We start from the raw sequence: 17,040 nt of genomic DNA on the forward strand, positions 1-17,040 counted from the left end.
TATTATCAAAAACAATTACTGGAAGTCTCCAATAGTAGCCATCTCCTCTCAAAAACAATTACTTGAACTCGACAATGGTAGCCATCACATCTCAAAAACAATTACTGGAAGTCTCCAATGGTAGCCACCTCTTCTCAAAAACAATTATTGGATTACTGTCCAGTTTGAGGTTTTTTTGCAGCTCGTTCCAGTGGATAGCTGCAGCTAACTGAAAATTACCCCTTGTTTATAGCCTCATTATTATGTAATTTTGTGCTACTTTTTTATTTTTTACTTTAGTTTATTTAGTAAATATGTTCTTTAACTCTATTTCTTGAACTGCATTGTTGGTTAAGGGCTTGTAAGTAAGCATTTCACGGTAAGATCTACACCTGTTGTATTCAGCGCATGTGACAAATGCAATTTGATTTGATTTGAAGTTTGCCAATGTGGTGACGCAGTAGGGTGGTAAATCGGAACCATCACTTCCGTTGTTTGGCTGTACCCATAGCAACGTTCGAAAATGAGGTGGCTAGGTAGGGATAAAGTTACTAAGAAACAGTATATATAATAAACAGTAACATTTCGAACTGTTCCAAAGTCCCTCGTTTCGTTCCGTTTTGCTTTCGTTTAAGAAACGTTTTGCAACAGATTAGGCTGAATGAATAAAACCCCAAGTGATATAGATCCACCATGGCACCCGGGGGGATACGAGGTGATGCAGTTTCGCTGTGACGCAGGTCAAACCTTGCCACTGGGACCGTATGGGTGCCGCGCAGGCGCACTTGGGCAGACAGAAGAGCTGGTCGACAGGTATCTGAGTGGACCGACTGTAGCAACGCAACTAGCACAGACCGGACAGGCTCGGAACACCGCATCAAATAGAGGCTCTTCACACGAGACAGTCAGTAAATGTCACTAACTATTATCACTACGATCTAAACCATTTAGAAGCGGACTTTGTTGGCAACTAGTTTTGTTTTAATAGTTAGTTAGCTAACTGCTAAGCAGGTAGATGCTCCTCGAGTCCCACCGCAGTCAACGCGTGAGCGGCGCAGTGAGTGAGTGAGTGGGTATGTGTGTGATTATAACGGAGGCCCCCAGAGGGGGTTGGCTGAAAACTGTACAGTTTTCAGAATGACAGCATCATATAAATAACAGTACAGTTCAATGCTGCTGGACCGGCTGGCCGGACCGGTTGGCCAGACCGACCGTTATGTTTAGTTAACATTAGCTACATCCCTCGACTAGTAAGTACGTAGGCTAGCAGCTTTAGCTAACTCCGTTAGCTAGCCTGTCGCACTAACTCTGTTGTTAAGCTAGCCACTGACGAAGTCACGTTATTATGGTTATCTAGCTAGATAGTGTTTGACTGTTGTCCTAGTATGAATAATTCCTTTATCTATATAGGTAACGTTACGATGTTATTATTTACCTAGTAGTTAGTTAACTGATATAAAACAACTTTTTTCCCCCGTCAACAAGCTGACAGTAGCATAGAAATAGTTATGAGTGGAACGGGCTTGGAAGCTGTAACCCTGGTAATGGATTTATCAACTCATGGGTGGAGTCGGTTTCAGGTAGTAATAAGGATTTCCCCTGGACCAAGCTCACGGCTTGGGGAACATTCCTTCACATTCACCCCCGTTGCTACCCAGACCCCTCTTTTACCCTGCTGCTGGTACTCTCTGTCTATTATTTATGCAATAGTCACTTTAACTCTACCTACATGTACATATTACCTCCATTACCTCGACTAACGGTGCTCCCGCACATTGACTCTGTATGGTACCTGTATATAGCCTCCACATTGACTCTGTATGGTACCTGTATATAGCCTCCACATTGACTCTGTATGGTACCTGTATATAGCCTCCACATTGACTCTGTATGGTACCTGTATATAGCCTTGACATTGACTCTGTATGGTACCTGTATATAGCCTTGACATTGACTCTGTATGGTACCTGTATATAGCCTTGACATTGACTCTGTATGGTACCTGTATATAGCCTCCACATTGACTCTGTATGGTACCTGTATATAGCCTTGACATTGACTCTGTATGGTACCTGTATATAGCCTTGACATTGACTCTGTATGGTACCTGTATATAGCCTTGACATTGACTCTGTATGGTACCTGTATATAGCCTCCACATTGACTCTGTATGGTACCTGTATATAGTCTCCACATTGACTCTGTATGGTACCTGTATATAGCCTCCACATTGACTCTGTATGGTACCTGTATATAGTCTCCACATTGACTCTGTATGGTACCTGTATATAGCCTCCACATTGACTCTGTATGGTACCTGTATATAGCCTCCACATTGACTCTGTATGGTACCTGTATATAGCCTCCACATTGACTCTGTATGGTACCTGTATATAGCCTCCACATTGACTCTGTATGGTACCTGTATATAGCCTCCACATTGACTCTGTAACAGTACTCCCTGTATATAGCCTCCACATTGACTCTGTATGGTACCTGTATATAGCCTCCACATTGACTCTGTAACAGTACTCCCTGTATATAGCCTCCACATTGACTCTGTATGGTACCTGTATATAGCCTCCACATTGACTCTGTATGGTACCTGTATATAGCCTCCACATTGACTCTGTATGGTACCTGTATATAGCCTCCACATTGACTCTGTATGGTACCTGTATATAGCCTTGATTGTTATTTTACTGCTGCTGTTTAATTATTTGTTCCTTTTATTTTCTATTGTCTACTTATCTATTTTTTACTTAACACTTATTTAAAAAAAATCTTAACTTATTTTAAAGCATTGTTGTAAGTAAGCATTTCACTGTAAGGTCTGCACCTGTTGTTTTCAATGCGTGTGTAAAATACAATTTAATTTGATGGGGCACCCGAGTGGTGCAGTGGTCTAAGGCACTGCATCTCAGTGCTAGAGGCTTCGCTACAGACTCTGGTTCGATTCCAGGCTGTATCACAACTGGCCGTGATTCAGAGTCCCATGGAGCGGTGCAAAATTGGCCCAGCGTCGTCCAGGTTAGGGCTTGTCCAGGTTAGGGCCGTCATGGTAAATGAGAATATGTTCTTAACTGACTTGCCTAGTTGTTGTTATAATATAAAATAAATACAAAACATGCCCCTTACCCTGTCCCCTTACCCTGTCCCCCCACACTGTCCCCTGTCCCCCCACCCTGTCCCTTTCCCTAGTTTTAATCTGTGAGAGAAGTGCCATACCTGGTGGAGAGAGGCTGTACTGCACACGTGTGGCATAGTGCGTGTCATACGTTACATCGTGATACGTCACAATGATACGTACAGCGTCAGAGGGGTCCGTTTTTTTTTCAACTTTACTCCGATACTATCTATCCCTGTCCCCTTACCCTGTTCCCCCCCACCCTGTCCCCTGACCCCCCACCCTGTCCCCTTATCCTGTCCCCCCACCCTGTCCCCTGTCCCTGTCTCCCTCACCCAGTTTTTTTTCAACTTTACTCCGATACTATCTCACTATTACCATGTCAATCAACGCTTGAATAGAAACGTAGTTAACACCCCTGATTTTGATGTCGCTACAGTCCCATTAGGGCTCCTGAGTGGTGCAGCGGTCTAAGGCACTGCATCTCAGTACTAGAGGCGTCGCTACAGACACCCTGTTCGAATCCAGGCTGTATCACAACCGGCCGTGATTGGGCAGCGCATCATTTTCCCAGCGTCCGGGTTTGGCCGGTGTAGGCCTTCATTGTAAATAAGAATATGTTCTTAACTGACTTGCCTAGTTAAGTAAAAAAAAATAAAAAAATAAAAAAAATAGTTTTCATTGCAGCCTCGTTTGAACAAATTTGCACAAATTTGCACAAATTTGTAGAGCCCTGGTGTCTTTAAAAAACCTGACCGACGGATCACAATGCTCCCACATTGGGAAATAGAGCCCTGGTGGCTTAAAAAAAATAAAAACGACGGATCACAATGCTCCCATGTAGGGAAATAAGAGCCCTGGTGGCTTCAGGATATTGTTAGCTATGGGAAATGTGGGGACCCGGTGTCTATGGGTGCATTCGTAAATTCACTATGCCACAGAGCGCTCAGTGTACTCTGGGCATTTGTAAATTCACTATGCCACAGACGCTCATAGTGTACTCTGGGCATTCGTAAATTCACTATGCCACAGACGCTCATAGTGTACTCTGGGCATTCGTAAATTCACTATGCTACAGACGCTCATAGTGTACTCTGGGCATTCGTAAATTCACTATGCCACAGAGCGCTCAGTGTACTCTGGGCGTTTGTAAATTCACTATGCCACAGAGCGCTCAGTGTACTCTGGGCGTTTGTAAATTCACTATGCCACAGTGCTCAGTGTACTCTGGGCGTTTGTAAATTCACTATGCCACAGACGCTCATAGTGTACTCTGGGCATTCGTAAATTCACTATGCTACAGACGCTCATAGTGTACTCTGGGCATTCGTAAATTCACTGCCACAGACGCTCAGTGTACTCTGGGCGTTTGTAAATTCACTATGCCACAGAGTGCTCAGTGTACTCTGGGCGTTTGTAAATTCACTATGCCACAGAGTGCTCAGTGTACTCTGGGCATTCGTAAATTCACTGCCACAGACGCTCAGTGTACTCTGGGCGTTCGTAAATTCACTATGCCACAGAGCGCTCATAGTGTACTCTGGGCATTTGTAAATTCAAAGCGTTGTCAGTTTGTAAATTTAGAGCGTTTCGCTCTCTGGGCATTCAGAGAGCACACTGGACGTTCTGGCCGAGGAGCAGGGTTGATCCGAGCGTTCTGACCTCACAACAGCAGTCAAGCACCCAATCTAACTGGCTAAATTTAGCTCGCTTACTAGCTACTTCCAGACATAAATGAGAGAACTGCTCTCTGACCATTTTACTCACCCTAGCAGAGCTGGTTAGGCTGTTTTCATGTTATCCAGGGCGTTGGTGACTGTAACTGTGATCCCGGCAACAATTTAATAACGCTTTTATGCCGACGTTTACTGGCAACGGCCATATTCAACAAATGTTGAGCATTCGTAAATTAATCCGTTATTTTGCGCTCTGGCACACTCAGACTAGACTGCTGTGAAATCTGAGAAAATAGCCAGAGTGAATTTACGAACGCACCCCAAGTAGGCTAGGCTCCACGTTTCTTTGTGTGTGGAAAACATTTCATCACAGCTAAGACATTTACCTTGTTTAGTAGAGGCCATTTGTAACTCCACTCACCACTTGTAGCTGTTATCATCCATCTGTTTGTAATGTTGGTCTAAAACAAGCAGACAACAAGACAATTGCATTTGAAAGGGTAATGTTTTTTGCTGTGAACTGATTGGATAACCTAGGTTGTTTTCCCACAGGTAGTGGTGGGGAGTCGACTCCAAAAAAATTGATTCCCGTCGACTCCCATTTCTGGATGTCAAGCTTCATTTCCGCTATGAATCAACTCCTAAGATTCAGTATTTTTGCAACGGAGGAAACTATTTGCCTTAGGGTGGGTTGCACCAACATGGATGAACTCTTAAACCTTGATTTAACCCATTTTATCTATAAATCTTGTTGCACCAAATTGTAAATTTAGTTTTAAATTAATCCTAGTTAAATTAAATCCATTCTCCAATCTAAGTTTAGTTTTCCCTTTTAAACCTAGATAAATTTTAAGTCTGTTGCTCAATGAATAAAAAATACATTTAGATGGAGATTAATTCGAAACTGCCACTTGAGGTGGTTTAATTGATCAAATGGCAGCATATCTACTGTGGAGAAACCAAAACGACAGAGTTCGTCAGAACAATTAGAGACAGGTTGAACCCCGTTGAGTTTTATGATAATGTGAGTTTTCAAGGAGATACTGCTTTTCCAAGGACTGTAATGCAACTGGAAAGAAAGGTTGGACCAACCATGAAGTTTGGGAGGGATAAGATCGCAGCTGTACCCCCACTACGTCAGCTCCTGGTGGCCCTACAGTTATATGTAACTGTGCTATACACAGTTCTCTGTCCAGTGCTATTTCCGATCTGAAGAATCAGTACATCAGGTTCAGTCCTACAGAGGAAACAACAGCTGGATTTGACAGGAGAGCTAGATTCCCAGGTGTACTAGGGGCAATAGACTGTTCACACATTCACAACAGGCATATCTTATGACTCCCCTTTTAAACCCCCAGACACCTGAAGAGAGAGAATACAACACCTCTCATATCCTGGCAGGAGGTCTCATAGAGAGAGTTTTTGGAGTGTGGAAAAAAAGATTCCCGTGCCTAAAGGAGGGGTTCGGCACGAAGATGGTATAGGACACTACCCTGACAGTCATTATTGCAGTGGCAGTTCTGTATAACTTTGGCAAGAGACAAGGAGACGATCTACCTGAGGACCTAGCTGAGGAGGACCTAGCTGAGGAGGACCTAGCTGAGGAGGACCTACCTGAGGAGGCTGAGGAGGACCTACCTGAGGAGGCTGAGGAGGACCTACCTGAGGAGGACCTACTTGAGGAGACCTTGGAGGACCTACCTGAGGAGACCGTGGAGGACCTACCTGAGGAGACCGTTGAGGACCAGGCTGCCGATGCCATTGGGAATGCTGTGAGGAGAACCTTGATTGAGAACCATTTTGCAGCCTAAGGTGTGTATAATGTAACATTGGTAACATGTAAAAAGCAATATTAGATTTTGATCGACACATCAATTCCTAATTAGGCTATCTGTATAGGTATTATTAAGACTTGGTTATTCTCAATACCATACAGGGTGGCACTGGAAGCACCAGAACACAAGAGTGGGGACAAGACTGGAGGACACTGCTTGGGAAAGCATTGTTGTTACTGTCATTTAATTATGCCAATGTGCTTTCATTAATTGAAAACCCTTAATCTATTTTATGAGAATTTGTAAGATTCTTGTTTGCATAAAATAGACGCAGACCAGTCTTTCAATAATAGGTAAAATAATTTATTCTCGGAGCGCGCTGCCACTTAACCACGAACAACAGTTTATATACATTTCATGACGTCATTTCATTGCTTTAACAGAATCCCCTCCTCTCGACCGGGAAAAGTGAGGTGAAAAATTCATTCTAACTTACTAACACATTCCCAGGTAACTTTTGACCCCTCAACATTATCGATCACCACTGAGCTGACAGTTCTAATTAACAGAAAAGACAGTGAGTGTATTCCTAGAAACCCCAGAGCTAAGTTTCTGTAGGTTCAAAACCATAGGGTAACGACCTTATCTGTTTTCACAGTCCACAACCCATTTGTTTCTTCCTAGTTGGAATGGTGCTCATTAACTTTAATTACTCCTTGTCCGTGTCTCACAATCCCTTCTTAAGAACTCATATTGTTAACCAGATATAATAAAACAGAGTATAAGTTTTACTTAGTTAAAGTTCCATTTAAAATGATTTGTTCAGTCATTTAATCATAATTTTACCAACAATTGTTTTAATAAATAATTGCTGAAATACATAAAAAGATCAGCATTCATTACACAGTGGGCGTTTGTTTCCCTGAAGGAGTTTCTGTTTGTGAATTCACAGTAGCTCTTTTTGTAAATTCAGGACCTCAATCTGCAGTAGATTTTTCTCTGGCCCCAGCTCCAAAACATCAATATGAGCTTGGTTCATGTCAGTTCTGGGGGATTTGCTTGGCCTGTCTGGTGTTTTTGTTGCTGGTGCAAGACCCAGGCACTGCTGCTTCTCCACGGCACAGGGTGTCCGTTCAACTCAAGGAAAGAAAATAAATGAAAGAAAATTAACAATTTTTATTTGGCTATTTACGTGCCCATTTTGTACAACAATTGAATTGGGGCTTATGATATGAGCAGCCTTGGTATTAATGATGATGTTATGTAACACACTGTAATGGGCCTGATAACGGTAACATGCTGTAACGGGCCTGATAACGGTAACATGCTGTAATGGGCCTGATAACGGTAACATGATGTAACGGGCCTGATAACGGTAACATGCTGTAACGGGCCTGATAACGGTAACACACTGACGGGCCCGATAACGGTAACACGCTGTAATGGGCCTGATAACGGTAACATGCTGTAACGGGCCTGATAACGGTAACATGCTGTAACGGGCCTGATAACGGTAACATGCTGTAACGGGCCTGATAACGGTAACATGCTGTAACGGGCCTGATAACGGTAACAAGCTGTAACGGGCCTGATAACGGTAACACGCTGTAACGGGCCTGATAACGGTAACACGCTGTAACGGGCCTGATAACGGTAACACGCTGTAACGGGCCTGATAACGGTAACACGCTGTAACGGGCCTGATAACGGTAACACGCTGTAACGGGCCTGATAACGGTAACACGCTGTAACGGGCCTGATAACGGTAACACGCTGTAACGGGCCTGATAACGGTAACCCGCTGTAACGGGCCCGATAACGGTAACCCGCTGTAACGGGCCCGATAACGGTAACACGCTGTAACGGGCCCGATAACGGTAACACGCTGTAACGGGCCCGATAACGGTAACACGCTGTAACGGGCCCGATAACGGTAACACGCTGTAACGGGCCCGATAACGGTAACACGCTGTAACGGGCCCGATAACGGTAACACGCTGTAACGGGCCCGATAACGGTAACACGCTGTAACGGGCCCGATAACGGTAACACGCTGTAACGGGCCCGATAACGGTAACACGCTGTAACGGGCCCGATAACGGTAACACGCTGTAACGGGCCCGATAACGGTAACACGCTGTAACGGGCCCGATAACGGTAACACGCTGTAACGGGCCCGATAACGGTAACACGCTGTAACGGGCCCGATAACGGTAACACGCTGTAACGGGCCCGATAACGGTAACACGCTGTAACGGGCCCGATAGCGGTAACACGCTGTAACGGGCCTGATAGCGGTAACACGCTGTAACGGGCCTGATAACGGTAACATGCTGTAATGGGCCTGATAGCTGTAACGGGCCTGATAGCGTTAACATGCTGTGACGGGCCTGATAACGGTAACATGCTGTGACGGGCCAGATAACGGTAACATACTGTGACGGGCCTGATAACGGTAACATGCTGTGACAGGCCTGATAACGGTAACATGCTGTGACGGGCCTGATAACGGTAACACGCTGTGACGGGCCTGATAACGGTAACACGCTGTGACGGGCCTGATAACGGTAACACGCTGTGACGGCCTGATAACGGTAACACGCTGTGACGGCCTGATAACGGTAACGGGCCTGATAACGGTAACATGCCGTGACGGGCCTGATAACGGTAACACACTGTGACGGCCTGATAACGGTAACACACTGTGACGGCCTGATAACGGTAACGGGCCTGATAACGGTAACATGCCGTGACGGGCCTGATAACGGTAACATTGTAGTGAAGTAGCATTAATGTTAGTTTTAACGTACTTTATAGTCATTGATATTTACCAGTTATTTATGCTTACTAAATATTGGTGGGTCGAGTTGAATATCGTAATCATAGGGGTTAAGGAGAGGGGCAAACTGCTGGGGATCAATTCCCTTGGACAGAGGCGCCCCCCTCTGGTCTGAAATAGCCCCCACCTCTCCTCTGACGCATCCTTTTTGGCTTTGGCTTTGCATTTTTTCCAGCCTTTATCTGATTTGGGTCCCTCTTCTCTTTAATCCGTGTCGATCCATTAAGTCTGTCACATAAAATGGCCCAGGTGTTTTCCTTCGTTTTGACAGTCTGTTTATCCTCCAGTACGTTACTTAATTCCTCCATCAAATCAAAGGTTCATTTGTCACGTGCGCCGAATACAACAGGTGTAGACCTTAAAGTGAAATGCTTACTTACAGGCTCTAACCAATAGTGCAAAAAAAGGTATTAGGTATTAGGTGAACAATAGGTAAGTACAGAAATGAAAACAACAGTAAAAAAAGACAGTGAAAAATAACAGTAGCTAGGCTACATACAGACACCGGTTAGTTGGGCTAATTGAGGTGGTATGTACATTTTTTGGAATGTATTTTTTTAACCTTCATTTAACCAGGCAAGTCAGTTAAGAACAAATTCTTATTTTCAATGACAGCCTGGGAACAGTGGATTAACTGCCTTGTTTAGGGACAGAACGACAGATTTGAACCTTGTCAGCTCAGGGATTCGATCTTGCAGCCTTTCGGTTACTAGTCTCAACGCTCTAACCACTAGGCTACTCTGCCGCCCCTATACATGAATGTATAGTTAAAGTGACTATGCATATATGATAAACAGAGAGTAGCAGCAGTGTAAAAGAGGGGTTGGGGGGGAACACAATGCAAATAGTCCGGGTAGCCATTTGATTACCTGTTCAGGAGTCTTATGGTTTGGGGGTAAAAACTGTTGAGAAGCCTTTTTGTCCTAGACTTGGCATTCCGGTACCGCTTGCCATGCAGTATTAGAGAGAAGTCTATCACTGGCGTGGATGGGTTCTTAGACAATCTTTAGGGCCTTCCTCTGACACCGCCTGGTGTAGAGGTCCTGGGGCAGGTAGCTTAGCCCCAGTGATGTACTGGGCCATACGCACTACCCACTGTAGTGCCTTGCGGTCGGAGGCCGAGCAGTTGCCGTACCAGGCAGTGATGCAACCAGGATGCTCTCGATTTTGCAGCTGTAGAACCTTTTGAGGATCTGAGGACCCATGCCAAATCTTTTTAGTGTCCTGGGGGGGGAATAGGCTTTGTCGTGTCCTCTTCACGACTGTTTTGGTGTGTTTGGACCATTCTAGTTTGTTGGTGATGTTTACACCAAGGAACTTGAAGCTCTCAACCTGCTCCACTACAGCCCCGTCAATGAGAATGGGGGCGTGCTCGGTGCTCCTTTTCCTGTAGTCCATAATCATCTCCTTAGTCTTGGTTACGTTGAGGAATAGGTTGTTATTCTGGCACCACCCGGCCAGGTCTCTGACCTCCTCCCTATAGGCTGGCTCGTTGTTAGTGATCAAACCACTGTTGTGTCATCTGCAAACTTAATGATGGTGTTGGTGTCGTGCCTGGCCATGCAGTCGTGGGTGAACAGGGAGTACAGGAGGGGACTGAGCATGCACCCCTGAGGGGCTCCAGTGTTGAGGATCAGTGTGGCAGATACCCTCACCACCTGGGGGCGGCAGGAAGTCCAGGATCCAGTTGCAGAGGGAGGTGTTTAGTCCCAGGATCCTTTGCTTAGTGATGACCTTTGAGGGTATTATGGTGTTGAACGCTGAGCTGTAGTCAATGAATAGCATTCTCACGTAGGCGTTCCTTTTGTTCAGGTGGGAAAGGGCAGTGTGGAGTGGATTAGAGATTTGATCATCTGAGGATCTGTTTGGGCGGTATTCAAATTGGAGTTGGTCTAGGGTTTCTGGGAAAATGGTGTTGATGTGAGCCATTACCAGCCTTTCAAAGCACTTCATGGCTACGGATGTGAGTGCTACAGGTCTGTAGTCATTTAGGCAGGTTGCCTTTGTGTTCTTTGGCACAGGGACTATGGTGGTCTGCTTGAAACATGTTGGTATTATAGACTCAATCAGGGACATGTTGAAAATGTCAGTGAAGACACCTGCCAAATGGTCAGCACATGCCCGGAGCACACGTCCTGGTACTCCATCTGGCCCCACAGCCTTGTGAATGTTGACCTGTTTAAAGATCTTACTCACGTCGACACGGAGAGCGCGATCACACAGTGGTACGGAACAGCTGATGCTCTCATGCATGCCTCAGTGTTGCTTGCCTTGAAGCGAGCATAGAAGTGATTTAGACAGATGCATGGTCTCCACATACTGAAACAGAGAGGTGCTGTCCAGACAGCATCAGATACATGGTCTACACATACTGAGACAGAGAGGTGCTGTTTTGCTCGCTTGTATGCTTTAACTGAGACTAATGCGTCTTTCAGTTAGTGCACATCTCTGTCAAATAAATGATCAATATTTCTATATTTTATTTGGACGGGCAAGGAGGTACGGTAGGGCATGCCAGGCCATAACGCCGGCCCAGCAGTGAATTGACGTTGAACATCGCCAATTGCATCAGTTCAATTTGGCCTAAATGGTCAATGAAAAGCATTGCCTATAGGTGGAATCCAATCAAGTTGTATAAACATCTCAAGGATGATCAATGGAAACATGATGCAACTGAGCTCAATTTCGAGTCTCATAACAAAGGGTCTGAATACTGATGTAAGTAAGTTATTTCAGTTTTTTTCTTCAAATAAGGCTGTAACGTAGCAAAATGTGGAAAAAGTCGAGGGGTCTAAATACTTTCCGAATGCTCTGTATACTCAGAAGTGGTAGATGGGATGCATGCCTCCTGAGTCTGACTAGGGCCCCACTTCTTCCTCTTCTCCGGCATTGGTGTTTTGGTGTAGACCCCGGGATGAATAGAGCTGCCTTGGGAAGTTCAAACAATGGATCCAGGTCAGGGAAGATTCATTTCTGGTGAGTGACCGCAGATCTAATATTTCGGCTGTAGGTAATAATACAAGAAATGCTTTCTGCAAATAATGTAAGAAATGAAAGCATATAAAAAAAGTTGTCTAGGAGCTAGAAACAGGGTGACCATGTATGTCAGTGCCATCTGAAGGAGGTGTGGATAGTCTGTGGGAGATCAGTACTTGTTAGCCATTTATAAACCTGCATATACCACACAACCTTGTCAGTAATAAGAATTGGGAAACTTGTTTAGTGCAATGATGTATTGATAGGAAGTATCAAATGGGGTTTAGCATAAACAACAAAATAATATTTCAATAAATCAAAAACAAATGAATAGTCCTGTCAGAGTTAGCATCTCAATTAGGAAACCGTAGTCCTATTAGAACCTGTTGTTGAGCCTTTAAGTCCTTGAATGGATGTCCAACTCCAAATAAATAGTTGTTACTCCCCCAAGTGAAGAGGATGGCTCTCAACTATTCCACTATTTTACCACCACAACATTGGTTTGGGCAACGAAAGAGGCCTAAAATCCCTCTTAGCCCACAACAAAAACATGCTAGCCTTCCCCCACCATGGACTTGCAGTCGATTCAAGATGGCCCCTGTGGCTTGGACACGCCCCACACCGCCCCAATCATAATGGGTAACTATCTTCACAAACAGTGTGTTAGTGTAGTCTTGGCCCAGTATATACCAACACATTCTTTTCATATATTCATTATTTAATTTATTTTAGGGGCAACGTTTCATTTCATTTTCACGTTATGCTTTTTTGGTAACTCATGTTACAGTATTTTGGCCAGGGGATAGAAGCTGTTTTGGAGCCTGTTGATCTGAGCCTTGATGCACCGGTACCGCCTGCCAGACGGAAGCATGGAGAACAGTCCATGTCTCGGGTAGCTGGAGTCTTTGGCAATTCTTCGGGCCTTTCTCAGACACCTGGCATGTACGTCCTGGATAGCTGGAAGCTCACCCCCAGTGATGCGCTGGGCCGTCCGCACCACCCTCTGTAGGGCTTTCCGGTCGAGGGCAGTACAGTTGCCATACCAGACGGTAATACAGCAAGTCAGGATGCTCTCGCTGGTGCAGCTGTAAAAGGTTAGAGTCTATGGATTCTTCAATTACATTGAGCTGATTTCTGACGTGCTGTTCCTTCTTTTTCCCTAGTGTATTTCTGTATTGTTTTAGTGATTCACCATAATGAAGGCATAGTCTCAGGTTTTGGATAGGCTTCTCGATTTCTTTCTTAGGTTTTTTTCATTCTTCATCAAACCATTTGTCATTGTTGTTAATCTAATTGTTAAATTTAATAGGGAAGCTGAGAGGTCAAATGAACTGTTTAGGTTTTCTACTGCCAAGTTTACACCTTCACTATTACAGTGGAACCTTTTGTCCAGGAAATTGTCTAGAAGTTATTGCATTTGTTGTTGCCTAATTGATTTTTGTTAGATTTCCACACTATTTTCTTTCCATCTATAGCATTTCTTAATATTATTCAGTTCCTTTGGCACCCATATTACATCTTTGGTCGATACCGATATATGATATTTTCCTTGTCAAAAAACCCGATATAACATTTTTTTTACTGGCTTTTTAAGTATTCTAGTATAGTTAAATAGACAAGCATTTCGCTACACTCGCATTAACATCTGCTAACCATGTGTATGTGACAAATAAAATTTGATTTGATTTGAAAAAATAGCTGAAACACACAAACACACACTGACCAAAATGTTATTTTGTTGGCATTTACGTATGTCCCCATTACCAGTAAAACATCATCAAAACCTACTTCTTTCACTATTTCAGCTGTGTTGTTTCGTTGTTCAATTGTTCAGTCATTTCATTCTCAACCAGGATTTCATCATACGTGTCAAGCAGTGAAGTTTCAGTGCTGTCTGTCCGTGGCCTCTCTTCCTCGGTTCGCACTGTCAGTGTCCAGCTGTGTCTATAACATTTCAGGTAAACCCTGTTTCTTGTCTGCATTGAAGTAGTGGTCCTTGTACCTAGCATCGAACATGGTGGCGACACAGTAAAGAGGCTCAGAGAAAATGCCTGTTAAAGAAGTAGCGGTCCTTGTACCTAGCATCGAGCAAGGTGGAGACACAGTAAAGAGGCTCAGAGAGAATGCCGATTATAGAAGTAGCGGTCCTTGTACCTAGCATCGAGCATGGTGGCGACACAGTAAAGAGAGAATGCCTGTTAAATAAGTAGCGGTCCTTGTACCTAGCATCGAGCAAGGTGGAGACACAGTAAAGAGGCTCAGAGAAAATGCCTGTTAAATAAGTAGCGGTCCTTGTACCTAGCATTGAACATGGTGGCGACACAGTAAAGAGAGAATGCCTGTTAAAGAAGTAGTGGTCCTTGTACCTAACATCGAGCACGGTGACGACACAGTCAAGAGGCTCAGAGAGAATACCATCGAATCACTTGTTCACAGCCTCTTGTAGAGTACTTTTCCAAATTAACCCCACGGTCTGTGTGGGCAGTTTAGTTGAGCAGGCGTTTCAATGCCATGACAGAGGGCATCACGTCTGCTGCAGATGCAGTTGATGAGCTTATTTCTACAGTCAGTTGTTAGACTGGACCTAGGAGTGTGTTCATGTTTCAAACATGTTCTCAAATGCCATTGAAATGGCAGCAGCGGTATGACAACCAGCACATTCTTGAGCAATACGGCTTTCCTCAGTACGAAATCCTTGTTGACTTAGCATACTCATGGGGCTGACATCGCTAGTCCAAATGTCAGTCGTGACAGCTAATGGCATTGAAGCCCATAGCAAGTAGCTCATGTGCGAACACTACTGTGTAACTCCGGTAGGGCAACACCGGAAGAATACTACTTGGTAGTGTGTACCGGACCCCGAGGTGTTCGACCAGTCGGCGAAAGCCAACATCATCCGCGACAGAGGACAGTTGATTTGTCAAGGGCAATGAATTCCATTTTCTTGTCGTTAATGGATTTCACCATTGAGTTGTCTTGCTGAAATGTTCTTACTCTTTCAAATGACTGATGGACTTGTTGACTCCTCGATCCACACAGCAGACGTTGTGGGTTAGGAATGCTGTGTTGCATGTTTAGCGCTATATTGTTCGTGGCTTCATTACGCCATCTACCTACGTTTATATAGGTATGCATGTCAGCTTTGACATCGATTTTGCACATTGGCGTTTATTAACCAAGACATCGTGCCAATGCCGATGTTGGCATTTTCGCTAATATCGGACGATTCTGATATGCTTACCGATATATATCGATATAGCATCCCTAGCTTTGATGCCTCATGATTGAGTATTGCTCTGTTCAAGTAGCCTGTGATTTTGCTGTGGCCTGATAGGGGTGTCAGTGAACGCTCTAAGATACTCTGGGTTGAGGTCAGTGATAAAGTAGTCTACAGTACTACTGCCAAGAGATGAGCTATAGCTGTACCTACTAGAGGTCGACCGATTATGATTTTTTTTAACGCCGATACGCCGATTTATTGGAGGACCCAAAAAGCCGATACCGATTAATCAGCCGACTCTCCACCTCTGTCTCTCTCCCCCTCTCACTCTCCACCTCTCTCTCCCCCTCTCACTCTCCACCTCTGTCTCTCTCCCCCTCCCGTCTCTCTCTCTCTTCTCTCCCTCTCTCTTTCTGTCCCCCTCTCTGTCTCTCTACCTCTCTCTTTCTCCCCCCTCTGTCTCTCTCTCTCGCTCTCTCGTGTCTCTAAGAGCCTTTACGTGCTTCTACACCTGCATTGCTTGCTGTTTGGGGTTTTAGGCTGGGTTTCTGTACAGCACTTTGAGATATCAGCTGATGTACGAAGGGCTATATAAATAAATTTGATTTGTGTGTGTGTGTGTGGGTGCGCGCCCTTAGGTGTTTAATTCGATTATGTTTAACCTTGTTTTCAAACATGAACACTGTTTTTGTAAACATGTTATTTAACGTAAAAGGATTGTGTTTTAACCATTCATGACTAATAATGTAGTATAATCTTAAACTCTGTTTGTGCCTGCCTGCCTGCGTGCCTGCCTGTGTGTTGCAGGTTGATGGCGGTGAATGTATTCTCCATCTCTTCGGCTCTGGAGAACCTGAGTCGTCATGAGATGCTGTCCTGGGTCAACGACTCTCTACGGCTCACCTACACCAAGATAGAACAACTGTGTTCAGGTAACACGCACACATTTCAATCATTTAGATTAATGTCATAATGAATGATATGCTAACTTGTAAATGTTGTGTGTGTAGGTGCAGTGTATTGTCAGTTCATGGACATGTTGTTCCCTGGCTGTGTCCTGCTGAAGAAGGTGAAGTTCGCAGCCCGGCTGGAACATGAGTTCATCAACAACTTCAAGGTCCTACAGGCCTCCTTCAAGAGAATGGGCGTAGACAAGGTACACACACACACACACACACACACACCCTTACCTACAAGCCCTCCTTCAAGAGGACGAGCGTAGACAAGGTATCATCATCATGAATGAAAGGCCCAGTGGAGTCCAAATTCTGTTTTTCTTTGTCTTTTTTTGTCGCATCTTGTACAACAGCTGTTGAAACTAACACTGTAAAAGTTTGAAACAAATAAATGTGATCAGTGTTATTTCCTGATAGTTTTTGGATGAAAATACCATCTACACAGGACCTTCTGATCAGCAGGTTTTACATGGGTGGAGTTTTTGCTCGCCT

At 44.4% G+C, this 17,040-nt stretch overlaps 1 protein-coding gene across 8 annotated transcripts in view; it reads left to right on the plus strand.

Annotated features, from left to right (window-relative positions):
- The first annotated feature begins 677 nt into the window (after positions 1–677).
- LOC109881384 (microtubule-associated protein RP/EB family member 3-like) overlaps positions 678–17,040 on the plus strand; it is a 44,787-nt gene continuing 28,424 nt past the window's right edge. For 2 of the 8 annotated variants that reach the window (XR_004211826.1, XM_031836708.1), the window contains exons 1-4: positions 12,112–13,466; positions 14,226–14,330; positions 16,400–16,524; positions 16,603–16,748. Coding sequence is in view for 7 of the 8 variants with exons in the window: in XM_031836708.1 (XP_031692568.1) it covers positions 16,404–16,524; positions 16,603–16,748 (267 nt within the window). In the remaining variant the exon portion in view is untranslated. Of the gene's footprint in view, positions 884–5,334; positions 6,595–12,111; positions 13,467–13,751; positions 14,331–16,399; positions 16,525–16,602; positions 16,749–17,040 lie in introns of those variants that run through there. The other 6 variants (XM_031836709.1, XM_031836710.1, XM_031836715.1 and 3 more) reach the window with 6 other exon arrangements.

Source organism: Oncorhynchus kisutch, linkage group LG12 (assembly GCF_002021735.2).
Source record: "Oncorhynchus kisutch isolate 150728-3 linkage group LG12, Okis_V2, whole genome shotgun sequence".
Classification (NCBI taxonomy): Eukaryota; Metazoa; Chordata; class Actinopteri; order Salmoniformes; family Salmonidae; genus Oncorhynchus; species Oncorhynchus kisutch.